This window comes from Nipponia nippon, unplaced genomic scaffold (genome assembly GCF_047370975.1).
Source record: "Nipponia nippon isolate SJK-2023a ecotype South Korea unplaced genomic scaffold, ASM4737097v1 scaffold_9, whole genome shotgun sequence".
Lineage (NCBI taxonomy): Eukaryota > Metazoa > Chordata > Aves > Pelecaniformes > Threskiornithidae > Nipponia > Nipponia nippon.
This window is the reverse complement of record NW_028262413.1, coordinates 17,260,344-17,286,148: the sequence shown is the minus strand read 5'-3', so window position 1 is coordinate 17,286,148 and position 25,805 is coordinate 17,260,344. Positions and strand designations below refer to the sequence as shown.

At 64.7% G+C, this 25,805-nt stretch overlaps 1 protein-coding gene across 3 annotated transcripts; it reads left to right on the top strand.

Moving 5' to 3' along the window:
• Positions 1–1,565: 1,565 nt before the first annotated feature.
• Positions 1,566–25,712, top strand: SEMA3F (semaphorin 3F). Of its 3 annotated transcripts, none has more exons than XM_087744157.1 (19): positions 1,566–1,673; positions 4,738–4,901; positions 14,086–14,246; positions 14,409–14,471; positions 15,381–15,500; positions 16,871–16,951; positions 19,151–19,244; positions 19,631–19,750; positions 21,077–21,216; positions 21,293–21,407; positions 21,610–21,679; positions 21,805–21,949; positions 22,066–22,288; positions 23,123–23,211; positions 23,466–23,507; positions 23,755–23,912; positions 23,992–24,059; positions 24,984–25,117; positions 25,206–25,712. In XM_087744157.1, exons 2-19 carry the CDS (start codon positions 4,781–4,783, stop codon positions 25,614–25,616), a joined length of 2,355 nt encoding a protein of 784 aa, XP_087600283.1. In that variant the 5' UTR covers positions 1,566–1,673; positions 4,738–4,780; the 3' UTR covers positions 25,617–25,712. The 3 variants fall into 3 exon arrangements, with proteins under 3 accessions (XP_087600283.1, XP_087600282.1, XP_087600284.1); XM_087744156.1 differs by lacking the exon at positions 1,566–1,673 and adding an exon at positions 2,765–2,855; XM_087744158.1 differs by lacking the exons at positions 1,566–1,673; positions 16,871–16,951 and adding an exon at positions 2,766–2,855.
• The last annotated feature ends 93 nt before the right edge of the window (positions 25,713–25,805 follow it).

Here is a 25,805-nt window from a genome sequence, read left to right as displayed (position 1 = left end):
CAGAACACAGCGGGGCTGGGGGCAGACACCCTGTCTGTCTCCTCCTCCAGCCCCAGCGGGTGCCCGGGTGACAAGGTGGCCCTGCCTGGCAAGGTCTGCTTGCGGGTGTCTGCTGCTCTCCGACGTGTAGCCCTTGTGCCAGAATGGCCCTGGCTCCTCCATGCCCTGCTCCTGCCCGGGAAGCCGGGCTCAGAGGCACTGGGACCACCCTGGGGGGGGACGGCCCAGGCCCACCCACCCACATGATGTGTCTAAGATCAGGGCACCTTCCCCTCCAGCACCCTGTTTTGTGCTTTCTCAGCATCCTTAATGCCTCGTTACCCCGCCTGGGAGCAGCGTAGCAGAAGGAGAGGCGGCAAACCCGTGGATGGGACCTCTGAGGCCAAGGGGGAAGGTCTTGCTAGGGTGGGGGGCACGGGGCCAAGCTCCGTGGTTCTTGCAGGGGGGTTGTACCCGCAGGCGGGGGCCTGAGCCGCATCCCTGTGCAGGTGTTGGGGCCAGGAGCCCCTGTGGGGAGCAGCTCCTGCCTTTGCAGGCAGCACCGCAGAGGCCCCCAGCCTGGCAGGAGGAGAGCTAAGGCATGTGCCTGGCATCTGAAGGGCTCCAAGGTGCCCAGCTCGGGCTCCGAGGTGCCCCAGAGCTCAGCTGCGTGGCACCTGCCAGTCATTGCCTTGGAGAGAAGCATGCTGCAGCATGCAGGGGGAATGGCACAGGGCAGGGATCACCCAGGAGCTGGGGGGTCCCAGGGCAGGGGGATGCAGGGGGAAAGGTCCTGGGGAGGGATATCCCAAGGGCCAGCAGATCCTGGGGCAGAGGGATGCCAGGGAGCCGGTGCAGGGCAGGGGTCACCCAGGGGCTGGTAGGTCCCAGGGCAGGCAGAATGGTCCTGGGGAGGGATCACCCAAGGGCCAGCAGATCCCGGAGCACAGGGATGCCGAGGGCCTGGCACAGGACAGGGATCACCGGTCTCCCCTGGGCTGAGGTCCGGGGGTCACCGGGGGGGGTAACCGGGGTGGGGAGAGGGAGCGAGGTGGGGCCGGGGGAAGGACCCCGCTCCCTGCCCAAGGAGCTGCCGTGTGTGGGAGGCGGTTTCTCGCCGGAGCCGGAGCAATCACAAAGCCGCCGGCTCGCCCGGGCTCGGCTCCCCGCTGCCTGCCGCTGCCTCCCGCCGCCCCGGGCCACCCCCCGCCGCCCGCCTCGGCAGACAAAGGAGGGACGGCGCTTATTTATTGGCGTCCTTCCCGGGGTCGACGAGAGGGTGGTGGGCACCGGAGGCCAGCCGAGCCTCCCGCGGCCTCGCTCGGCGGGGCGCCGCCGGCACCGAGCAACAAAAGGCCGGGGCCGGAGGTGAGCGGCAGGGGCGGCGGCGGGGCTCGAACCGGCGCCCCCGGGCGGGGGCGGGGCGGGGCCGTGGGCGGGGATATGCAAATGACCCCCGGCGGCGAGCGCACGGGCTGCGGCGCCCAGTCGGGGCCGGGCCGCCGCCGCCACCGCCCGCTGCCCCCGCCCCCGCCCCGCCCCGCCCCGCCCCGCCGCCGCCGCTCCACGGGCCGGGGCCGCGGCGGCAGTCGCGGCCGCGAGATGGCGGGGGGCCGCGGGTGCCCGGCGCGGCGCTGAGCCCCGCCGCCCTCCACCCCCCCGCCCCAGCCGCCGCCGCCGGGACCCCCGCAGAGGTAAGGGCGGGGGCGGGCGGCGGAACGGGGGCCCGGCGGGGGAGGCGCCCCGAGGAAACTTTCCGCCGCTCGGAACTCGTGTGTCTCGTCCCCCGGTGAAGCGGGCAGGTGGGGCGGGGAGGAGAGGAGGCGCGGGGGCTGCGGTCCGGTGCTGGGAGCCCTGCCCCGAGCTGGCAGCGGCACCGGGGGCTTTGCACGCACGGGGGGGCAATACCGGGGTGGGGGGGTCTCTGCCGGTCCCCCCGCCTGCCGGTCCCCCCCGCCCCCGGCAGCCCGCGGCTGGGCAGGCGCGCCCCGGTCCCGCTCGGGGCGGGGGGACGGAGCCCCTGGGACACGGTGCAGGCAGGGAGGGAGGCTGGCAGGGAGCTCCGGGGCAGGGGGGGCTGCGGCAGGGCTCGGCGGCGGGTGGGTGCCCGAGGAGGGGGTGCTGGGGGTGGGGGGACACGCCAGAGACCCCCCCCCCCAGCACCGTGGAGCGGGTGGCGTGGGGCTGCCGAAGCCCGCCCCGGTGGGACCCCGAGCCCTGGGGGGGGCCGGGGAGACGGAGCGCCCAGGGCCGGAGGGCTCTCCCTGGGGACAGGCCAGGCGTGCCAGAGGGCCGGCGGCGCAAAGTTGTGCAAAGTTATTCCCCGGGTGCAAGGGGCCGTGGCGGACGAACAACATTATTTTATTTTATTTCTTTTTTTTTTTTTTTCTTCCCCCCTTCCCGCCAGTGGCATCGCGCCTTCGGGTGCCATGGCTGAGAGGTGGGGCGGGCTCCCCTCCCGCTGCCCAGCCTGCCCGTATTTCTTTTCCCTCCCAAAAACGTTTCCTGCCCGCTCCTGAGGCCGCTGGGACCAGGCGTGCGGGCAGCCCTGCCTGCGAGCCCCACTCCACACCCCTCTGCTCCGGGGTCTCGGCCCCCCAACGGTGTCCCTATTCCTGCCGAGAAAACCTTTCCCTAATTGCTTCGGCTTGGCGGCACTCGGTTGACCGGCCTGGGGAGGGGGGATAAAGCCGAGCGGGATTTTGATCTTCTTGCGGCAGCACCAGCAATGGCCAAACTTTAATTGCCAGGAAAAAAAAAAAAACCAACCCCAGCCAGCCCGGGTGCTGGAGGGGAGGAACGTGGCCGCTCTCCCCTGGAGTTTCCAGTTTCCCCGAAGCGCAGATGACCCTGGAAATAGAGATTTCCTGGCCAAGGTGCACTCCAATGGGCTGTTTCCCCTTTTTTGCTTCCTTGGAATTTGCCTTTCCCGGCCGGGCCTGGGTGCCCCCCGCTCGCCGCCGGCCCTTTCCCCCCTCCTCGCCCTGCGCTCGCTGCGCTCCCCTCCTCTCCCTCTTTTCCTTTGTTTGCCATCTCGCTCCCTGTCTCTGACGCGTACGCCGCTCCATCCAAATGCAATAGTGGGATTTGCCAGAATTATTTCCTAAAGCTGCCGGGGAGAGGGGGGGAGGTTTGGATTGGGGGGGGGGGGATTTAACTGCAACCAACTGGAGTTTCGGCTGGCGGAGGAACTGGGGGCTCCGGCTGTCCCGGCCCGGCGCTGATGGGAAGGGCAGAGCCTGGGAACGGGTGGGAGGGGGGGGCCAGCCTGGAAGGGGACCGAATGCCAGTACAATGGAGCAGAGCTGGGTGTGCGCAGGGGGAGAGGAGCAAATCGAAATATTTACTGACTCCAGAGGCAAGAGTGTGAAAAAAAAATATTGAGCCCTGGGGAACGGCAGTGCTGCCGCGCTCCGGGTCTTGCCCCGCTGCTCGAGGAAGCGCGTCGCCAGAGGGGCTGCGGTGGCACCCGCTTGCCGGTGACGGTGCTGCTGCCCTTGTCCCGCTCAGGGCTGGGGCTGGCGTCGTGGGTGCTGTGCACCCTGGGAGGGGCCAGCCAGACCACCTGGGTGGTGCAGGGTTGCCCCCCTTGCAGCTCAGCATCCCTCTCCGGGGGTACCCCACAGGGTTCCTGGCCATCCACCCGGCACCTTCCCATGTGCCTGTGCTCCGCGGGGCTGCACGATGGCAGCTGGCGGAGCCGTGGAGGGCACGTCCCCGTGGGGATGGCGTGGTGGGGACCCCCCGGCGCAGCATGCTGGCAGGCAGCACCCATCCCCGTGGCACAGAGCCCCTTTAGCTGGGCTGGCCAGGCGCTCCCTGGATGCCTGAGCCCACCCAGGTACCACGGCGTGGCACATCCCACCCTGGGCATGTGGCTCCCTGGGGACGCGAGGAGCTTCCCACTGCGGGCCTCCTCCCAAATCCTTCCCTAAGCCTCCTGGAGCCCCCCGGGAGGGTGCTGCCTCAGGAGGTGGACCTGGGCCCGAGGGGACGGTCCCTCTCTTGGAGGGGCAGCAGGGCATGCCAGGGGCACTGTGCGCCGTGCCGTGCCGGGGAGCGTGTGTGGCTTGCTGGAGGCAGCTTGGCGGAGTCCGCTCAGTGCCGGAGCCCCAGGGAGTCCAGCTGCCTGGCACACAGGCAGGGCTTTTTTTTTTTCCTTCTTTTTCTTCCTCTTTTATTTATGAAAAAAAAAAAAAAAAATCCTTTTTTTTTTTTTTTTTTTTGTACGTTCTTGGAATAATGAAGTCCAGATTTCCTTCATGTTGGAAAGATTTGATCCCAGCTTTGCTCGCTGTGGCTTTGCTGGGGGCTGGGAGGAGAGGTGGGGGAAAGAGGGCTGGGGATGGGACCCCTCTGGGTGCCGGGGCGGGGGGAGCCAGCCTGGCGGGGTGGGGATGCTGCAGGCTGCGGGGGGGCAAGGAGGGATGCTCCTCACCTGGGCAAGGCTCGCCGGCTTGGGTGGAGGAGTACGCTGCAGCGGTGCTCGCCGCTACGCTCGCCTCACCCTGCGCACTTGGCTTGGCACCCAAGGAGGTGACGCTGGGCACCTCCCGATTCCTGCCCCCCACCTCCCAGCCTGTGGAGCGGGGTTGGGCTGAGCCCCCCCGCCAGAGCTGGCTCCCAGCCCTCCCTGGAGGATGCTGTGTGCCGGCGGGTGATGAAAAGCAGGATGGGGAGATGTGGGGCTCGTACTCCCCCGGGGGGGTGGTGGGTGCAGCAAACTGACGTCCCTCCCCCCTGTGCCCTCCTTCGCAGTCTCGGCCCCCCCGGACTCCCCTCAACCTCAGCGCCCAGGCGCATGCCCACCATGCCCGTGGTCGGCGTCCTCCTCTGGGCCACCCTGCTGACTCTGGGCTGGCGGGCCACCCACGCCAAGGACCACGGCTTCGCCACCCCGAGGGTCCAGCTCTCCTTCAAAGGTAAGAGCCTGGTGGCGGGAGTTGGGGGGCAGGGTGGGACCCCAAGAAGGTGGAGGAGACCAGCAGCAGCCCGGTCCGGGCTGCTCCTCCTCCTCCTCCTCGCCCTGGGGGGTATCAGCAGGCTGCACCCCCAGAAATCTCTGTGGGGATCCATGTCCCGTCATGGCTGAGCTCCCAGTCTGTTTCCCCCTCCCAGTCTGGGGGGGCTGGTAGCCTGCCCAGTCCCCCCAGTATGCTTCCCCTCACGGGCTGGTGGCTGGGTGGCTCCCTCCATCTGGCAAAGCCGGGTGCCGAGGTGCGGGGAGCCCCCCCGGCAGCGCCCCGAGTCCAGACAGCAGCTTGACGCCGCCCCGGCCCCCCCAGCTGGTATTAACGCCTGGGAGCTGGCAGGGAGCCGGCAAGAGGCAGGAGGGGAGGATGCTGGGCAGGGGGGAAGGGGCTTAACTCTTTGGTACCGGGGCTGCCCGATCCACCCAACCCACTCTGGGAGCTGGGGGGGGGACCCCAGCTTTAGGGTGCACGTTGGCAGAGGGGTTGGTCCTGAGCTCCTGCTGTGGGGATGCTGAGAAGGGGCGGGATGGGGAGAGTGATGAGGCAGGGCTCAGGGTTGCAAACCTCAAGGAGCAGAACAAAAATTGCCCCTGCCAGCACAGTGTTCAGTGCTGCCGTCACCCTGGGCCCTGCCGGGGCTGGCTGCCTGCTTGGAAGCGTCCCGGTCCAGGGACGTGTGTCAGGAGGGTGACAGGCACGCGGAGCCTCGTGTCTGCCTCCCCTGGGGGTCCCGGGGGAGGTGAGCTGCCGCGGGAGAGCTGGGGCCGTGCCGCCTGCACCCGTGCTGCCTGCGCCCGTGCCGTGCGTACCAAACCGGCACGCCCAGGGTGTGGTGGCAGAGCCTACGGTGAGCATGGTGGCTCCGGTCCGGCAGAGCCTGGCAGGAGGGGCCGGGGGCTGACAGCAAACATGGCTCAGGCAGGGTGAGCCGCTGGCGTTAAAAGCTGGTCTCGGCAGGAAAAATGGCTGGTATGAAGAGGCTGGGGACAAGTCCAGGCTGGAAGGGAGCGAGCGGTTCTTCCCCGTGCGGCAGGCACTACTTCTCTCTCTGAAAGGCGGTTTCAGAGGGTTTTTGGGGGCTGCTGCCATTCCCCGGCCAGGGGTGCGTCCCTCACTCTGGCTCGGAGCATCTCTTCCTCGCTGCTGAGGCGAGAAGAGGCTCTAGCAAAACCCCAGCTGGACCCACCGCCCTGGCGAGGTGTGTGTTAATGCCCGTGGCCATCCCGCAGCCGCCAGCGTGCCCAGGAGTGAGATTAATTCTGGATAAGCATGGTTAGGCCTGCTGTGCTGGGAGGTGGGGGCTGGTTTGGGGTTGGGTTTTTTGGCTGCAGTTTGGTGGAGCGGAGGTCCCTGGCCATGCCCAGGGGACCTAGGAGTGTCACCCAAGTGCCCGCCTCGGGATCTCCGGCCCTTCTCCCTCCTGCCTGGGGTGGTCTGGCAGGGCTCCCCCTGCCCTCGCTGCCCAGAGGTGAGATTTGTGGTGGGAGAAGGGCCGATTCTCACTTGCGCACAGAGAAGAAATGCCAGTGATGTGCTGGATCTGAGCACACCGGATCGGGAAGGGATGCCGCTTGCCCCTTCCCTGCCTGTGCTCTTGCAGCAGCCGCAGCGGAGAATTAGCCCAGGGTCTTCCTCGGGGGCCAACAGGGAGCCACGCGCCGAGCTGCCGGTAAGCAGCTTTCCCGAGTCAGTAATCTGTATGTGGCCTCCTCGACACCGTGCGGCTGTGAGACGTGGGGCGGCAGCGGCGCTTCCCAGCCAGCCCAGCCCCTTCTCTTGCATGGGGAGCCGGGGCTGGTGCCCAGATCCCCAGCCCCAAATCCCCCAGGGTGGCTGCAGGCAGTGGGGCTGGGCATGGTGCGAGCTGGGCTGTGGGACACTGGTGTGATGAGTTGGGCTGGCCTGCAGGGACGTGGCTGTGGTACCACAAGGGGCCCGGTGGCCGTTGATGCGGGCATAGCTGGAGGGATGCCGCCGGGGATGGGGTGCAGGTTGCCTCCAGCAGCATCCCTGGGCCAAGGCACTGCCCGGTGGGACTGAGGTGGCTGTGGCCTTGTGCTGGTGCCCGGCGGGGTGCCGGGGAAGGAGCTGTGCCGGCAGGAGCTGCCGTGTCCCCCCCGGCGCCTCGCCTCGGCCGCACTGCCTGGAGCCCCGCCAGACCCGGGAGCGTCTCTGGATTTGTTTGCCTTTGCTTGTTATCGCGCGCCAGAGGTTTGTCGCAGCTCCCCGGGGCCTGCGTCATCCTCTACGGAGCCCCATCGTCTCTGAGTGCTTTAAAAAAACATATATAAAATAACGTAGCAATAGGAAAGGGGCTGGAGCCAAGCTCCTTCACCCGGTGCAGGGTGATGGGCTGGGCAGGGTCATCCCCCGGTCCTCCCCCCCTGTCCCGTGACCCCCATGATCCCTGTCAGTCTGTCCTCCCTCTCAAGGCTTTCCTGTCCATGTGTCGAAGGGAGGAAGGTGACCGGCACGGAAAGAACAGCGCTGGGAGCGGCTCCGGCGCGGCTCCCTTTTGCCAACAGCTCTTCCCAGATCCCAGCCCGGTGCCGGCCAGAAATAGGGTGGATATTTTTAATCATCTCCTTGTTAACAATTCCCCCCCCCTCTCCCGTACACATCCTGCGGTCCGCTCTCCTCCAGGCCTTTCTCTGCGCTGGGGGCTCGGGCACCGGAGAGGTTGGTGGTTTCCCCACAAGGATGCAGGAGGTGATGATGATGATGATGATGGTGATTCATCCCTCCGTGTCCTGCTCCCCGTCCGGCATGGGAAAAGCATGCGGGAAGGAAGGGTGGGCTCTCGCCCCGCATCGCCGCGGGAAGCCCTCGAGGTCAGGACTCTCCGTGGAGCTTCAAAGGGGGAGCCGCTCCCCCCGCTGCGGCGATGGGAACAGCCGTGCTGGCACCTCTCGGAAAAGCTGCGGCAGAGGTCCAGCCGGGGGGCAGCCCTGGCCAGGAGGGGCCGGGTGAGAGGCCGGGCAGTTCCTGTAGGGGGGGAAAAAATCACTTTAAAAAGAATAAATCAAGCGGCGAGTCTCCTCTTGGCTCTGCTGCCAGCCCCCTGCGTGACCTCGCTCCTGGGTCCCTCGTGCCTCAGTTTCCCCTCCTGCCCCGCTGGCCTCTCGGCTGGCGGTGGGGGACATCGGCACGCTTGATCCAGGGCGGGGGGTGGCAGATGGCTGGAGAGGAGCTCGGCGAGGGGGCCGTGTCCCCGGGGGCCACCCAGGCGCCCTCCTAAGCTGCTGCAGCTGTGGGCACTGCTCGGCGACAGCGGGCTGGGATAAACATGGGGGGGACACGGGGGGGACACGCGGGCAGGGCCAAGAGCTTGGGGACAGCCAGCCCTGGGGACGTGCTGGGAGGGCTGGCGCCGGCTGTCCCTGCCCTGGTGTGGCTCAGGGGGTGCACTGGACCCCCATGCTGCTCCTCGGACCCCTCAAAGGTGGGGGGGATGCTGCAGTCCCCTATCCTATGCCCTGGGGGATGGGGACAGAGACACGGGGCTGAGCCCTGCGACCCCTAAGAGGATTTCTCTGGCTGGGGCGGTGGGGGGCTGCAGCAGGGCCCCCCCACCCGCTGGGACCGGCTGCCGCTGGGGCTGAGCCCCCCAGGCTCCAGCTGCAAAGCTCCATAAGCTCCTTAACCTTCCCCCTCCGTGTGATTTCAGCCCCCCCAAGCCAATATCTAATAAGTTCGTTATCCCTCAAATTAACGACGGGCCTTCTGGAGCAGCACAGCCCTTCCTGGGGTCCTGGCATGTGCGCGGTGTGTCCCCCAGCTCTGATGCTGCCGGCTCCTGCCCAGAGCACCCCTAGCCGCTTCCTTCCCCGCTGCCTTTTTGGCTCAGAGCAAGCTGCCTGGAAAAGCAACTGCCTTCCTGCCCAGCACTGTGCCCTGCTCTCATGGGCTGCGGAAGAAAATAATGTCAAAAAATTAAAAAAAAAAAAAAAAAGCCCCAAAGGCAGCGGGTGGGGACTCCTCAGCTCAGCCCTTTGCTTTTGCAGGGATTGAAGTGTTTTTTCCAAAGCCGGGCTCCTTACTGAAGGGTTTTTCCTGCTGCCAGAGCATCCCCTGGCCCAGCTCACCGGTGGGGACCAGGGTCACCGCTGCTGTGTGATGCCTGGTGGGGACAGGGTCCCCCCCTGCCAGCAATGCTCGATGGGGCATGTCCCCCCGCCAGCATTTTGGGCAGGCTCGCCAGGGGATGAATCAGCGGTTTTGGCTGAAAAAATGTGGATTTTTTTTTTGTTGTTGTTGTTTTTTGGCCTGTGCCCAACTGGCCGGGCGGCGGTGGCGGTGGGGTGGAGCACCCAGCCGGCCCTGCTTTTATCCTGAGGGATCTGACCGGGTGGCCATGGCACCTGTCCCCTGCCGTGGGGGCCGGCAGAGCGGGTGCCGGGTGCTGGCACGGGGCGATGCTCCCGGGGGGCTGGAGATGGCTGGGGGTGGAAGGCAGCAAGCGGGAGCTGGAGCCATTTCATCTCCCAAGCCCCAGCAAGGCGGCTTCGGTTTCCTCCCACCTGTGAATCGGTTAAATGGGAAAAGAGCTTGGCTGGGGGCCACGGAAACTCTCTTATTACATGTAATTAGCTTAATTACATCATAAATAACCCATCAAGGGGTAGCGGAGTGACGCTCAAACAAATAAGCAATTCTGCTTTCATTGAGCGACCCACCCAGCTCTTTGATCAGCCCCAATAACAACAAATGCTTTAAACACGGAGGGGACGCATCCAGCCCCCCATCCCTCTCCTGGCATCGCTCCCCATCCCTCCCCTCTGTGGGGTACCCAGAAAGCTGCATCCCAGATTTCAAGCAGGGAAAAAATTAGGGGGGAGCATCCCCAAAATTTGGGGCACACTTACAAATTTGTGGAATAAAATACTCTGAAATGGAGCCGGGATTTATCCCTGCTGGGCCAGGCTCCCTTGGGATTGGCGCTGAGCTTCTCCATCGGCATTCGGAGTGAATTCATTCGCCCCCATGGAAAGAAAGGGCTCCCGAAAGGCACTGCTGCTGCCAGCCGGGGGGAGAGCGGTTATTGAATATAAACACGCCATGTAATTTACATGCTAATTATGTTGAATGCGCTACAAGCCCATAATTAGAAACTAATTAGGTGAGAGCGCCTGTAATTGGTTTCGGGGGGTGCAGCGATGGTGCACCTGGGGAGGTGACCGGCTCGGGTCCTAATGGCATTAAGTCTTCGTGCTGGTGTCCCAGTGATGTCTAGGGGGATCAGGGGGATTTGGAGGCTGGGGTGGGGTGAGCAGCACCCCACAATGCTCAGTTTATCGGGGACCCCCAAAACCTCAGCCTTGCTTTGGAGATTGGCGCTGGTCTCTGCCGATGGGCGATGGGTAGGGACCGCTCGTCCCTGCCTGACAGGGACGGTGGTGGCAGCCAGCAAGGGCGGAGGTGCGGGCAGCTGCTGGAGCTGTAAATTCAGCCCGAATTTGGCTTTCTGGGGGGAATTTGGCTTTGCAGAGCGTGTAATCAGGCGGTGCCGCTCACCACCACTGCGGGCAGAGCCGAGCATTGCCCTTCATTGCTGGCCAAGGGTCTGACAGGTTCCTGGCCACTGGCATCGCTTGAGGGCGCAGGGTAATTAAATCTCAATGCCCGAGGCCACCAAATGATGCTGAGGAGGCAACTCCTGGAGCGAGGCTTGTTGGGGCTCAGTGGGATGCTGCGAGGGGATGGTCCCCAGGGAGGCCACCCCAGCTGCCATGCCGGGCAGCTCCTGGTTCCAGTGCTGGGCAATTAAAATGGGATTAGGCTCCCGGCCAGCCGGGGAAGCTCCGCCAGGGCCGGGGTTGGTGGCGGGGATGCGGGAGGGAATATGCTCATCAGGGCGCATCCGCTAACGAGCTGACTTCTCCAGCCCCCGGGGGGTCCCTCCCCTGCTCTGTCCCCGGGGACTCCCCGTGGCTGCCGGGGGCAGGTTTTGGGGCGCAGTGGTGGGGGATTAGGCGGGGGGGGCAGTTCAGGAGGTCAGAGGTTGGGGCGGGGGCGCACCCACCCCTATGTCCCCTTCGGAGAGGGCGTCACGGGGCAGTGGGTCCATCACCGCCCAGCTTTGGGGGTGCCCCCTCTGATCGCTGGGGCGTGGGGGGCTGAATGGGGCCTCTGGTGGGGGGCTGGGGCCCTTTGTGCTGCTGGCTCTGGCCCCTGCTGAGCCCTGGGGCCAGCCATCCTGATGGATATGGGATATTTGGGATCTTTGCTGGCACGGGAGTCTCTGCCGCCGGCATCCTGGCACTGCCTGGCTCAGCCCCAGGGTCCTGGCCGGGAGGGGAGGACAAGGATGGGAGCACATCCCCCGGGGAGGCTGGACATGGCGTCCCCGGGCCAGGCGGCAGTGGCAGATGCGGGGCTGTCCCGGTGTGGGGGCTCCTGCCTGGTTTAGCCGCCATCCCTGACTCTGCCTGCCTGCACTGGGGTTGTCTCTGCCCCAAGCAGGATGGCTGGGTGCGTGGTTCCAGCACCGGCAGCGGGTCCCCGGCACTGGGGACGACCTCTCCTGCTGTGCCTGTGTCACCCCGCTGCCGGAGCCACCCTGCCCTTTCCTGGCTCTGAGCTGCATCACCCACCAACACCAGCATCCCTCTGGGGGAAGCCCGGACAAATTGATCCTGTGCCCCCAGGGCACTGTGTGGGGCACACGCATGCACACACGCGTGCACACGCACACACTGCACGGGGCACAGGTACACACGCAGGAGCACACGCACATTGTGGGGCACACCCATGCACACACCCACCCACACATGCATGCTGTGGGGGGCACAGGCCTGCACAGGAGCACACACACGTGCACACACACACTGCAGGGCGCACCCACGCACACACGTGTAGACACACACGGCATGGGGCACACGTGCACATGCACACACATGCATTGTACAGGGCGCTCACCTGCACTCACAGGCACGCACACACACTTTTGTACACATGCACACATGTGCACGCAGTGGGGCACGCATGCACACACATGCACACACACACGCGCAGTGTGGGGTGCACACACACACACACGCGCGCACTCTGCATAGGCCAGCGGGGCAGCTGCAGGCCATGGGGCAGTCAGGGACTGGACCCAGTGCACCATGGGGAAGGCAGGGGACACCGTGGGAAAGGCAGAGGGGATGCTGCGGGTGGCGAGTGAGCCAGCACTGGCAACAGGGAGCATCTGGAGCCCAGATGCGACAGGCGGGAGGAGGAGCGTGCTGTGGGGCGGGCGGGTGGGCAGCCCCTCCAGCCCCCCATCCTTCATGCTGCACCACCCCACCCTGTCATGGCAGGGGTCACCCCCAAACCACCAGCCCCTCCGCATGCCCACCGCACTCACCCCGTCCATCCAGTTCCGGCAGGCGGGCGGACCCCCGGGCCACAGGGAGGTTGATGTCATGTCCCGTGACGCCGTTTCCCCGCAGCGTGCCCCGGCGCGTTTCCGCCTCGTGGTGCCTGGCACGTACTGGCCTCACCGCTGCAGCTGAGCGGTGCCAAGCAGGCTGCAGATGCCCTGCCGCGGGGCTGGGGACCGGGGAGCACCACTGCCAGCCGTGGGACAGAGCGAGTTCTCCTAGTGACACTGCCGGGCATGGATCTGGCTGCGCCTGGGCACCCCTGTGCCCCCTTGCCATGGGCTCCCATGGAGACCCTCCTTTTCCCTGGCCAAGTAGGGGGTCCCCAGGGCTGTGCAAGGGGGTCCCTGGCACCACAGCTGTGCAGGGCACAGCCCCCCATGCCATCCCTCCTGCTCCCCAAAAAGGGCAGACCCCCGCGTCCCCAGGGTGCCCGGGATGGGAAGGGACCCTGGGGACACCCATGGGACGTTGCCAGCCCCACATGGGGTTGTGAGGCGGGAGGTCAGGGAGATCTGCAGGAACTTGGCATCACGGCTGGGAGCAGCAGCTGGCCGCTGGAGCCCTGCCCGGCCCTGCCTGGAAGCTGTCGTGCTCCTTCCCGCTACCGACCTGCGGGACCCTGCTCCACTCCCACTGGGAAAGGGGGGGTCCCCGGGGGCTGCCACCAGCCCCAGGCCAGCCCTGGCACCCGGCGCCTGCACAGGGCATGCCCCTGTGTGGAGGGACAAACTCTTCAGGGTGAGGATGCTCATGGGGCCAGTGTCCCATGGGGGTGGCATCCAAAGGGGGTGACACCTCCAAAGGGGGGTGACACCTCCAAAGGGGGTGGCATCCAGGGCAGATGGCATCCCATGGAGGTGGCATCCAATGGCTGGGGATGGCATCCAAAGGGGGTGGCACCTCCAAAGGGGGTGGCATATGGGGAAGATGACATCCCATAGAGGTGGCATCTGATGGCTGTTGATGGCATCTGATGGCTGTTGATGGCATCCAAAGTGGTTGGATGCCACGCTCCAAAGGGGGTGGCATCCAGGGCAGATGGTGTCCCATGGGGGTAGGGTCCTCTGTCTCACTCGTGCCCTGGCCCCTGCCGCGTGGTCCTTGGCACCGGCCCACATCATCTGCAGCACTTCTGCCTTCCATCTGGCTGCCTCATTGCACTTGTGAATATTCATGACCCTCATTATCCTCTTTCACTCGTTGCTCCCACACTCGGGCTAAAAATAACTTCCCAAGGGGGGGATGGGGTGCGCGGGGTGGGGGAGAGGCTTGTCCCCTCCCTGGGAGCTGGCTCCTTGGGGTGCTGTCTCCTTGGGATCCCAGCTCCCCCATCCGAGGAGCCAGTGTCCTGGCTGGGACATGGGGACACAGGGCAGGAGATGGATGATGCCGGAGATTTTGGGAGCTGCAGGGTCTTGGCTGGGGTTCCAGGGAGCTCCCTGCTTCCTGCCCCATCTCAGTGGGGAGCTCCACTCCCTGCTGTGGGGTGCTGGGTCTCCTGAGCCCAGGTCCTGCTGCCTCCTCCCCTGGCCACCCTTGGTTGTCCCAACCAGCCATGAGCATCTCCATCATTGTCCCATGTCCCACGCAGAGGTGGCAGCATTGTGGCACTGATGGAGTGGGATTTGGGGGCTGGAAGGTGGGCACCTCCTCTCGCAGGACGTCCTCCAGCCGGGACCAGGCTTGGATTCAGGGGCAGGGGTGGCACCGGGGGAAAGGCAGAGGTCCCCAGGGTGCTGACATGTGCCCCTTTCCCCCTGCAGAGCTGAAGGCGACGGGTACGGCGCACTTCTTCAACTTCCTCCTCAACTCCAGCGACTATCGCATCCTGCTGAAAGACGAGGACCACGACCGCATGTACGTGGGCAGCAAGGACTACGTCCTCTCGCTGGACCTCCACGACATCAACCGTGAGCCCCTCATTGTAAGCTGCCATTGCAGGGCACGGGTGGAAGGGGAGGCAACTGGGCACCTGGGGGGGCATTTTGGATGCCAGGGCCAGAGCTCAATGGGCATCGCTGGTGCTGGTGGGAAGAGGTGGGGCCGGGTGGGATCCCTGGTCTCCCCTGGGCTGGTGTCTCCACAGATCCACTGGCCTGCATCCCAGCAGAGGATCGAGGAGTGCATCCTGTCAGGCAAGAACAGCAACGTGAGTGACCACCACAAACCCTCTTCTGGTAGCAACAGGGGGCTGGTGGCTAGCACTGGTTGGGGATTCGTGTCCTCGTATCCTACCCTGGAAGAGTCATCCCCCAGGTCCCCTGTAGCTCAGCAGCACCTGCGGCCGTGCCAGGATGGGGTGGCACTCCAAGGTGTCGCTGTGTCCTGCCACCTCTTCTGTCCCAGCCATGCAGGTCCTGCAGAACTGCACGGGTGGGCAGGACAACAAGCTCCCCACGCTGCTTCCTCCCGCCACCCAGGGCTGGGCCCTCCGGCGTGCCAGCTCATGACCCATGCCAGCCCCTGACCTGTGCCCGTCCCATGCCGCATGCTAACCTGTGACCCATAGCAACCCATGACCCATGCCAATCCATTGCCCCATGCCAACCCATTGCCCCATGCCAACCCGTGCCCCATGCCGTCCCATGCCCCGTGCCAACCCATGCCTCCATGCCAACCCAAGACCCATGCCAGCCCCTGACCTGTGCCCGTCCCATGCCGCATGCTAACCTGTGACCCATAGCAACCCATGACCCATGCCAATCCATTGCCCCATGCCAACCCATTGCCCCATGCCAACCCGTGCCCCATGCCGTCCCATGCCCCGTGCCAACCCATGCCTCCATGCCAACCCAAGACCCATACCAACCCATGACCATGCCAACCCATGGCCCCACCCCAACCCATAGGCCCATGCCATGTCCCATGCCAGCTCATGCCCCATGCCAACCTCTCACCTTCCTGGCTCCTTGGCCTGCTTCCTCCCTTCCCCAGCTCCTACCCCGTGCCAAGGGCTGGACCCTGTAGTACCCACCCCAGCATGGGTGCTGGCAGGCAGTGGGAAGGGGGGTGCCCCTCTCCCCTTGCCGGGGTTGGCACACCCTCCTCTACTTCCCAGGGAGAGTGCGGCAACTTCATCCGCCTGATCCAGCCCTGGAACCGGACCCACCTCTACGTGTGCGGCACCGGCGCCTACAACCCCATCTGCGCCTTCGTCAACCGTGGGCGCAAAGCCCAGGTGAGGGGCAGGGGGGACAGAGGGGTGCAATGAGCCGGTGCCTGGCCTGGTGATGCTGGCGCAGCCGCCATGGGACTGCAGCAGGGTGCAGGAGGGCGGCGCAGCACAGCTTGGCTCTGCTGGCTGGTGCCAGAAGGTTTGGGGGGCAGAGGGTTGGGGGGCAGCAGCAGGCTGGGGGGTGACTGTGGCTAATGATGCCGTGCTGCCGAGTGGGGCTGAGCCATCTCCGCAGACCGAGGACTTCTCTTCACACCGGAACCGGGCTGCCCCGGGTGGACCCTGATGCCAGCTTCCATGCGATGTGCCCTCCCACCCCGTGGGCCACAGACACCGCTGGATCTCTGTTGGGGCGAGGGTCATGTCCTCCCCTGGCTTCCCACCCACCACTGGGCCACCAAGCCCCTTGCCGTGGATGCAGAGGATGCCCGGTACCATGCCAGTGCCGATGTTGCACAGGGAGAGCCGTGGCAGGAGCCATGCTGGCACATGCAGCTGTGCTGTGGGTGTCCCTGGATGGAAGTCATCTGGCCCTGAGGACCTCAGCATGCAGCAAGAGGGTGGCGTTGAAGCCATGTGCCACTGGGCTGGATGCACAGCAGACAGAGGAGCGCTCTCGAGATGACCCTGGGAGGGAGCTGGTCTCTGCAAGTAGTCCTGAGTGGGTGGCCCTGAGTCCACCCGAGGTGTCGGTTCCCTCCGCGCTGGGTTGCCAGGTCCCGGGCTGTGTCCTCTCCCGCGGTCGGAACGAGCTGGGTGCCGCCAGCCCGAGCCGAGGGAGGAGCACGGCGTTGGACATGGAGGATGGGCATCTGCCCCAGTGCCGCTCGAGCCTGGCACAGGCACCGAGATGGATGCTGCTCGGGCCACACTGGACTGGGACTGGATTGGGATTGGATTGGGACCAGTGGCAGTGGCAGCATTTGAGGAGGACCAGGGGTACGGGTGCAGTTGAGGACACCATCGTGTGTCCCCTCCGACGGAGCCAGCGGTGGTGCAGCAGGGACGGGGGTCCCAGTGACCCCCACGGTGCCGGTAGCTTCCTCCATGCCGTGACTTGGTGCTGGGGCGTTGCTCCTCTGCACGGGGCACTGCCAGCTGGGTGGCAGGTGCCAGCGTTGTGTCCCCAGGTGTGAGCCCAACCTAGCTGGCTACAGGCAGCCGTCTCTCCTACCCTGTGCTGGGGCACCCCAGTTCTGCGGGAGAGAGCAGGATCCATTCTGGAGAAGCTCCTGCTGGAGGCCAGCCCAACCCGGAGCGTCCGGGGACCCCTGCCAGCACCCCTGCTCTTGGGGTTCCCCCGCCCGCCCCCGCCCCGGGGGGTCCTTCCCCCCCTGCTGGCGCTAACTCTCTGCCCTGCTCCTTTTCCCCAGGGGTTTCCGCCGAGCCAGCCGGGAGGCCGGGAAAGCAGATCCGCCGACGGCCCCCTCAGCCCAAGACCAGCACAAAGCAAGGTGGGAACTGGTCTGGGACCCCGCCGCAGCCATGCCCACCTCTTCCCCGGGCCACACTGGAGCCATGGGCTCCTTCTCCTTCCCACTGGCATGCTTCCGACCCCCAGGCCAGGTGCCCTGTGCCGTGGGCATCCCCTCTGTCTCCTTCCCTCGGCACAGCATCCTCCAGCCACCAGCCTGGTGTCTCCACTCTCCTTCTCTCACTAACTCCTTCCTCCCAGGCTGTACACAGGTCCTCTGTGGGGAACACTGTCAGGGACGGTGGCTCCCCCTGCTCCGCTGCTGGCTTTGCCTGGCCCTGGGCTTGCTGTGTCCCTTGGAAGCAGGGCCACTTGTTGGCAGAGCCATGGAGCTCCGGGTAGTTCAGGGGAGGGTGCCAAGGCAATGTGCAGGAGGTGTTTTGGTAGGGTCTACAAAAACACTGCCGAGCAGCTGCTTCGCCCTGCCCTGGGAGTGGCTTGTGTCATCCCAGTGGGCAAGTAGGCTCGGGGAGGTGATAGCGTCCCCAGCTTCTGGGGACACCCAGCGTCCAGCCTGCCCTGACAGTGTCACCCCCGAGCCTCTCCCCTCCAGACTAACGTGGGTCGGTGCATGGGCTGGGAAGCGCGTGGGGCGCGGGCACCCTGCAGCAGCCTGGGGCTCCCCCTGCCCGTCCCTCTGCCCCCCCGTCCCTCCACTCCGAGGGCGGGTGGTAGGTGGGCAGTGGGCGATGCTCGGCCGCGAGCATCTTGCCCGCTGTGGGCAGCTCCTGCTGCCAACTTCCCCAGTGCCAGCTAGGGAAGCACCATTGCCATTTCAGCCCCCTCGGGCCCCCCCAGTTCCTCCCTCCCTGCCAGATCTGGTCCCAGCATCCGCAGGGAGAAACTCCCTGGTGCGGCTCCCCGTGCCCCAAGTGGGGGCTCACTGGGGGCTGCCGGCACCCACTTTCTGGCAGCTCCGATGCGTTTCAAGGTGCATTAGCCAAGCAGCAGTGCTGGCACCACGACGGCTGGTGGGTTGCCCAGCCGGGACGGTGAGGTGGTGTGGCCAGGGCCAGGGCTGTGCTGGAGAGCCAGGTTGTCCCTGCGAAGGGTTTGCCCAGCTTGGGAGCGGGGCCAGTGCTGGGCAGAGGCGTTTGTGATGGTGGTTGCGCAGGCGGCGCGGTGCGGTGATGGGGACGTCAGAAGCACGGCTGTGCCCATCTCTGGGGCTGGGTGCCCCAGGAAGAGCTGGTGCCAGCAAACCTCCGGGGGGAGATGTGTGCAGTGAGCATCCAGGCTCCCCACCCCTCCTGCCCTTCCCGGAGCTGGGGGCTCTGCCAGGACCCTGCTTGCCTCTTGACGAAGGGTGACCGCCACCGTGTCCATCACCCTGGCATCAAAGCCAGGGCACCAGGCCAGCGGGCAGCTCCACCAGCTCAATTCGGTTGCCCGAGGTCCCCTCCATTCCCAGGCTCCCTGCGGATGCTGCCATGCTGCTGCTTCATCCTGGCTGTGGGGGTCCGTACACCAGGGGTGAGGGGTGACCTGGCTGGGCCAGCCTGGCCCTGCCTGCCCCCAGCCGGCACTGGCAGAGGATTTTGCGTGCGTCTCTGGAGGCAGTGTGGGTCTCGCCCCTGGCCGGGGACGCGTGACGGTGCTGGGGATGGCTGCGGGAAGGCAGAGGCAACGGGGAGACGACTCCTAATGGCGTGGAGCAAATTCCCCTGGAGCAGGCACAGCATCTCACCGCAATGCCACTCCAGCGGCGCCCACTGGAAAACAACGGGTCATGGCAGGAGGAGCATGGTGGGTCCAGCAGCCGAGCCGTGCCACTGGCCAAACCCCACCTGCCAAAGCCACCAGAGCTGTGTGATCTGGAGCCAGCCAAGCAGCACCCCATGATGTGCAGCACAGCCGGCCGGAGCAAAGAGGCAGCCAGAGGGAGATGTTTGCCCAGAAGCAGGCATGGGGGATGGATGCCCCATTTCAGCCTGGTGGCTCAGCCAAGTCTCCAAGCGGTGGAAGGCACGGAGGAGCACCCAGCAACCTTGGAGGAGTAGCTCGTGGGGGCTTCAGCTTCTCAGGAGACCTGCAGACCCCCGGTGTGGTACATCTGCATCCTTCCTCACTGCTGGGCTCCATCCTGGAGGAGGCTGCCCCTCCCAGAGGGCTTCGGAAGGTGCCACGGGGATGGAGGGGTGAAAGTGTAACCAGCTCCTCCATTTGCTTCCTTCTCCAGGATTATATCTTCTACCTGGAGCCGGACAAGCTGGAGTCGGGCAAGGGGAAGTGTTCCTATGACCCCAAAGTAGACACCGTCTCTGCATTAATAAGTGAGTCCCGTAGCTCCCCAGGGCCAGTGCTGCCTGCATTGGGCAGAGGTAACACGCAGGCAAGGTGGGACAACTGCTCCCAGCATCTTCCTGCATTGCCCAAATATCCCCAAGGAGTCAGGCTCCTGCCCCTGCTCCAGCTGCGGATGGCCAGGTGCCCGAGATGCCCAGTCCTTGGGCACCTGGCCCAGCAGAGGTGGGGGTCCTGGTTACAGACCACTGCCAACCTCCTGAGCTCTCTGAGATGGCCACAGGTCGTGGGTCTTGGTTGCCTGATGGCTACTGGCCAGGGCTGGGGCTGGATGGAGCCTGGAGCCTGGGGCAGTGGGAGAAGATGGGTGGATGGGACTAGGTGGGAGCCCCCAGATGATCTCTGCCCTCTGCAGATGAAGAGCTCTACGCTGGTGTCTACATCGACTTCATGGGCACAGATGCAGCTATCTTCCGCACCATGGGCAAGCAGACGGCCATGAGAACAGACCAGTACAATTCACGCTGGCTCAACGGTGAGTTTGGGGTGTCATTGGCCCAGGTTGCCTGGAGACCTCATGGCTCCAGCCCTAGAGATGAGACGCATCGTGTTGTACTGCGTCCTTCTCCCAGGACAGAGACAGTAGCCAGCATGGGCAGGTGGATGGGTGGTGGTGTGGGAGGGATGGATGGATGGATGGTTGACAGTTGATGGATGGGTGGACAGATGGGTGGACAGATGATGGATGGATGGGTGGATGGACAGGTGGATGATGGATGGGGGATGGATAGATGCATGGGGGATGGATGGATGGATGATGGAGGAATGGATGGGTGGGTGGGTGGGTGGATGGATGGATGGATGGATGATGGACTGATGATGGATGGATGATGGATGAATGGATGGATGAGTGATGGATGGATGGATGGATGGATGGATGAATGGATGAATGGATAGATTGGTGATGGATGGATGGGTGGATGGATGGGTGGGTGGGTGGATGGATGGATGATGGATGAATGGATGGATGAGGGATGGATGGATGGATGGATGGATGGATGAATGGATGATGGATGAATGGATAGATTGGTGATGGATGGGTGGGTGAATGGATGGGTCGGTGGGTGGATGGATGGATGGATGGATGGATGGATGGATGGATGGATGGAAATCTAGGGCAGATGGGCAGAGGGATAGCTGTGTGGGGCACAGTGACGGACGTGCCAGGGGCTTTGCTGGGCAGTGGGAGCAGCCAGCTGGTGAGAGATGGGGCTGGCTCTGCTGGAGTCTGTGCGTGGGTTTCTGCAGGGCTGAGATGTCAACCATGTCGCCTGCGATCAGTGACCCGAGCGCTCATCCTGCCCCCCTCGGAGCACCTCTGCCCACGGGGCAGCAGCTGAGTAAACAGAGCAGAGCAGATGGGCTGATCCTGCTGGGCTGGGGAGCCAGCGGGGCGGTAACCCGAAGAGGGGGAGCTGTCAGCGCAGGCTGGGCACCGGCTGATGGATGGCAGGGAGAAGCTTCCTGAGAAACTTCCAGGCTGTGTGGTTCCTCCCCAGGGGAGAAGACCAGTTGCCACCGCCCTGCTCATAGAGCTGCTGGAGCCCTCCACCCTGTGGACCTCCCAGGGACCTCAGGGATGCTCTGAGCCCCTTCTGGAGCACCGATGACCACCAGAGAGACCCGGTTCCTCAGCCTGCCTCTGCAGCTCTGGTCCAGATCCAGCTCTCGCCCTGTGACTGTGGCAGTGCTTTTCCAGGAGTGGGGCGGTGCCAGAGCGGAGGGGCTCAGCATTGCACTCTGGCACAGAGCAGGGGGTGCCACTGGGCTGACCGTGCCATGCCATGCCATGCCGTTCCAGACCCAGCCTTCGTCCACGTCCAGCTCATCCCTGACAGCAGCGAGAGGAACGACGACAAGCTCTACTTCTTCTTCCGAGAGAAGTCAGCCGATGCTCCGCTGAGCCCTGGGGTTTATTCCCGCATCGGGCGCATCTGCCTGGTAGGTGGAGCAATAGACAGGCAGGGAGCAGGCAGGGGAGCAGGCAGGGCTGAGTGCAGGGGTTCCTCTGTTGCAGAACGACGACGGGGGCCACTGCTGCCTCGTGAACAAGTGGAGCACCTTCCTGAAGGCCCGGCTTGTCTGCTCTGTGCCGGGACCCGACGGGATCGAAACACACTTTGATGAGCTCCGTGAGTGGGCGAGGAGGGGGCTGGGGGCCTTCTGCACCCCTGCGGGCTTGGGGGGCACCCTGGGAAGGGCTGGAGACTCCCTTGCTGTCCCCCACCTCTTACCTCTCCCACGTGGAGCTGCTCTCCCCCCTGCCCCCGCATCCCTGGGTGCAAGGGGGGTCCCCCCTCCCTCATGGTGACACCCCCATCTTTCTGTCCCAAGAGGACGTCTTCATCCAGCAGACTCAGGACACCAAGAACCCTGTTATCTACGCCGTGTTCTCTGCATCGGGGTGAGTGCTGACCCTCCCAGCACGGAGCAGCAGAGGGGGCGGTCCCCAGCTGGGTGGGGGTCCCAGTGATACCGCGGTGGCGGGCAGCGCCAAGCCAGAGAGTGGCAGCAAGTCCTTCCTCCCAGGTCGGTCTTCAAAGGCTCAGCTGTCTGTGTCTACTCCATGGCCGACATCCGCATGGTCTTCAACGGGCCCTTCGCGCACAAGGAGGGACCCAACTACCAGTGGATGCCGTACACGGGCAAAATGCCCTACCCCAGGCCAGGCACGGTAAGTACCCCCCGGGCACGCACCAAGAGGTGAGCCAGCGCCTGCCGGGCAGCTGGCACCCTTGTTCCCATGGCTGGATACTGGGTCACTGAGGGCTGGGGACATTTGTGCCACAGTGCCCCGGCGGGACCTTCACCCCGTCCATGAAGTCGACCAAGGACTACCCCGACGAAGTGATCAACTTCATGCGTACACACCCGCTGATGTACCACGCCGTCTACCCCACCCACCGACAGCCACTGGTGGTCCGCACCAATGTCAACTACCGCTTCACCACCGTGGCCGTCGACCAGGTGGACGCGGCAGACGGGCGCTATGAGGTGCTTTTCCTGGGCACAGGTACCCACGCCGCGCACCGCGGGGAATGCAGCATGCTCCGGCGCGGCCCCGGAGGGCATGGGCACCACCAGGGCTGGCCAGAGCACGGTGCCCTCCGCCATGCTGGAGCGGGGCAAGGGGCTGAGACCCCCCCCTGAGATCCCTGCCGCTCCTCGAGGCTCCAGCCTGGTCCTTCCCCTGCCCCAGTGCCCATCCCACAGACCCACCATCCAGCCTGGTCCTTCCCTTACCCCAGTTCCCATCCCCGGAGCCAGCAATCCAGCATGATACCTCCCATCCTAGGGATGCCACCATCCAGCCTGGTCCTCTCCTTGCCCCACTGCCCACCCTAGGGGCCCCACCATCCAGCCTCACCCTTTCCTGACCCCACCGCCCATCCTATGGCCTCTGTGATCCAGCCTCATGCTTCCCATTGTCCATCCTAAGCCCACCATCATCCAGCCTCGTGCTTCCCCTGCCCGATTGCCCATCCTAGAGGCACCAGCATCCTGCCCTGTCCCTCACCAGCTCCAGTGCCCATCCTGGGGACACTGTTGCCCAGCCTGGTGCTTCCCCTGCTCTAACGTGCATCTCGGCGCCCCTGTGATCCATCCTGGTCCTTCCTCTGCCCTGGTGCCTGTCCATGGCTGCTGTCCCCACTCTGCCGTGAGTGGTGACCTGAGCCAGTATGCTGCACCCCAGGCACAGCCACCCACTGCGGCAGGAGAGAGATGGGGATGGGCTTGGGGGGGTCCTTCCTTCCCCCCAGCCCCAGCAGAGACCCCCTTCCCAGGAGGGGAGGGCGCGGGTGCCCAGGGGTGGCACTGAGCGCCCGGGCACTGTGGTGTCTTGCAGATCGGGGCACCGTGCAGAAGGTCATCGTGCTCCCCCGGGATGACATGGAGACGGAGGAGCTCATGCTGGAGGAGATTGAAGTGTTCAAGGTAAGGGTTGTCCTGTCCACCCTCTGCTGAGTGTCCTTGACCCAGCCAGCCAGCCCCTTGGGACACCAGGCAGCCCCTTGGCCGGCTCTGGAGGCACCCCAAGCATTGGTCCTCCTACCTGCTGTCCCCTCACAGCTCCCCCTGCCCGCCCCGCCTGCCCCTGCTGCCTGGGGGGTCTGGGGTGCCCACCCCGGGGCTGCAGCGTCAGGCCAGGCACTCCCCCATCCATCTCCTTCGCTCCTGCTCCCGTCTAGGTGCCGGCACCCATCAAGACGATGACCATCTCCTCCAAGAGGGTGAGTCATGCCGCGTGGCAGGGGGCTGGGCAGATCCCACCACAGGCCCAGCTGTGGCACTGCCTGGCATCACCGCAGCACCAGAGCGGTGGCACCTGGGTGGCCCCAGAGCGAGCTGGCTCTGGTGGCCCTGGGTGGCTCTGGTGTCTTGGTCGGTCCCAGTACCGGGAGGCTGCAGCTCACTCTGGGAGGTCCTTGCAGGGTGGGGACAAGATGACATCTCACCCTGTCCTCTTTGTCCCAACAGCAACAGCTGTACGTGTCCTCGGCCGTAGGTGTGACCCACCTGGCCCTGCACCGCTGTGACGTGTACGGGGAAGCCTGTGCCGACTGCTGCCTGGCCCGGGACCCCTACTGCGCCTGGGACGGCAGCGCCTGCACCCGCTACTCCACCTCCTCCAAGAGGTACGGGGGGCCAGGGGAGAGCAGCAGGGAGGGACCCCCCGGCCCCAGGCTCCCCCGCTCACCTCCTGTCTCCCCACAGGCGCAGCCGGCGGCAGGATGTCCGGCACGGCAACCCCATCCGCCAGTGCCGAGGCTACAACTCCAACGGTGAGTGAGGGCTGGGCGCAGCCCTGCGGCACAGGGGACAGCAGGGGGGTGTGCTGGGGGCAAGAGCCAGAGGGGGACATGGGTGGATGGATGCCTTGGTGGGTTGATGGTTGTGTGTGGGGATACGTGGGAAGAGACTGAGCATGGATGGATGGATGGATGGATGGATGGATGGATGGACTGGGGAGGAAGATGAGCATGGATGGGTGGGTCAGTGGATGGATGGATGGATGGAAGAATGGATGAATTGATGGAAGAATGGATACCTCAGACAAGACGATGAACATGGATGGATGGATGGATAAATTGAGGATGAGCACAGATGGATGGCTTGGTAGGTGGGTGGATGGGTAGGTTGGATGGATGGATGGATGGATGGATGGATGGATGGACGAATGGATACATTGGAGAGGAGGATGAACATGGGTGGGTGGGTGGGTGGATGGATGGATGGGAGGATGGATACATTGGGGAGTAGGATGAACATGGGTAGATGAACGGATACATTGCGGATGGAACACGGATGGATAGATAGATATGTTGGGGAGGATAATGAGCAGATTCGGATGGGTAGATAGAGGGATGGATGGATATGGTGGGAGAAGGATGACCACAAATTGATGGTTGTGTAGATGAATGAATGGATGGATACTTCAGAGGAAGATGAACAAGGGTGGATGGATGGATGGATGGATGGATGGATGGATGGATGGATGGATGGGTGGGTGGACAGACACCCTTGTGGAAGCATGGCTACAACAGAGGAGGAGCACACTTGCTGGGTGGCTGGGGAGCAGGCAGACCCATGGCTGGAGGTGGACGGGAGCATTCCTTTGGAGAGCAGGTGGACTGGGCAGGAGGGCAGCGGGGCAGGGAGCACAGAGGTGCGTGTGTGACCCGGCTGCCTGTGGCCCACCCCTGCAGCTAACAAGAACGCAGTGGAGGCTGTGCAGTACGGGGTGGAGGGCAGCACCGCCTTCCTGGAGTGCCAGCCCCGCTCACCCCAGGCCAGCATCAAGTGGCTGCTGCAGAAGGACAACAGTGACCGGCGGAAAGAGGTAGGGCAGGGTGCTGCACCAGGGGTGCCGGGGGGTGCCAGGGGTGCCAGGTGCCAGCCAGCTGAGCTGTGCCGCCTCTCCCCCCCAGCTGCGGGTGGAGGGCCGGGTGCTGCGGACGGAGCAGGGCTTGCTGCTGCGCGCCCTCCAGCTCACCGACAGCGGCCTCTACTCCTGCACCGCCACCGAGAACAACTTCAAGCACACGGTGACCAAGGTGCAGCTCCGCGTCCTCAGCGGCCGCGCCGTCCACGCCGTGCTGGTCCAGGCAGAGACCCCCCCCGGCCTGCCAGGTGCTCCCACTCCCCGCTACCAGGACCTGCTGCAGCTCCTCACCCAGCCCGAAATGGGACTCCTGGACCAGTACTGCCAGGGCTACTGGCGGCACACGGCCGCCAGCCCCCCCCAGCCGCTGGCTGGCCTCAAAGCCAAGGAGCAGCAGGACCAGAAGAAGCCTCGAAACCGCCGGAATCACCAGCCAGAGACCTACGGGCATACATGAAACCATCATCAGGGACTTTGCTAGCACAGTGGTCTATTTTTCCCCCCTTTTAATATTAAAAGTATCTATAAATAAATATATATATATATACATCCACGCACACACGCACGCAGACACATGCGCTCCCCGCTCCCATGGGAGACAATATTTATTTGTAGATTGTACATAGTCACTGAGGCGATGTGACCC

Coding starts and splice junctions, on each gene's coding strand:
- SEMA3F (XM_087744156.1), top strand. CDS start 2,824: ATGACCCTGGAAATAGAGATTTCCTGGCCAAG. Junction 21,408..21,609: donor AACACACTTTGATGAGCTCC/GTGAGTGGGCGA, acceptor TTCTGTCCCAAG/AGGACGTCTTCATCCAGCAG. Junction 21,950..22,065: donor CCTACCCCAGGCCAGGCACG/GTAAGTACCCCC, acceptor TTTGTGCCACAG/TGCCCCGGCGGGACCTTCAC.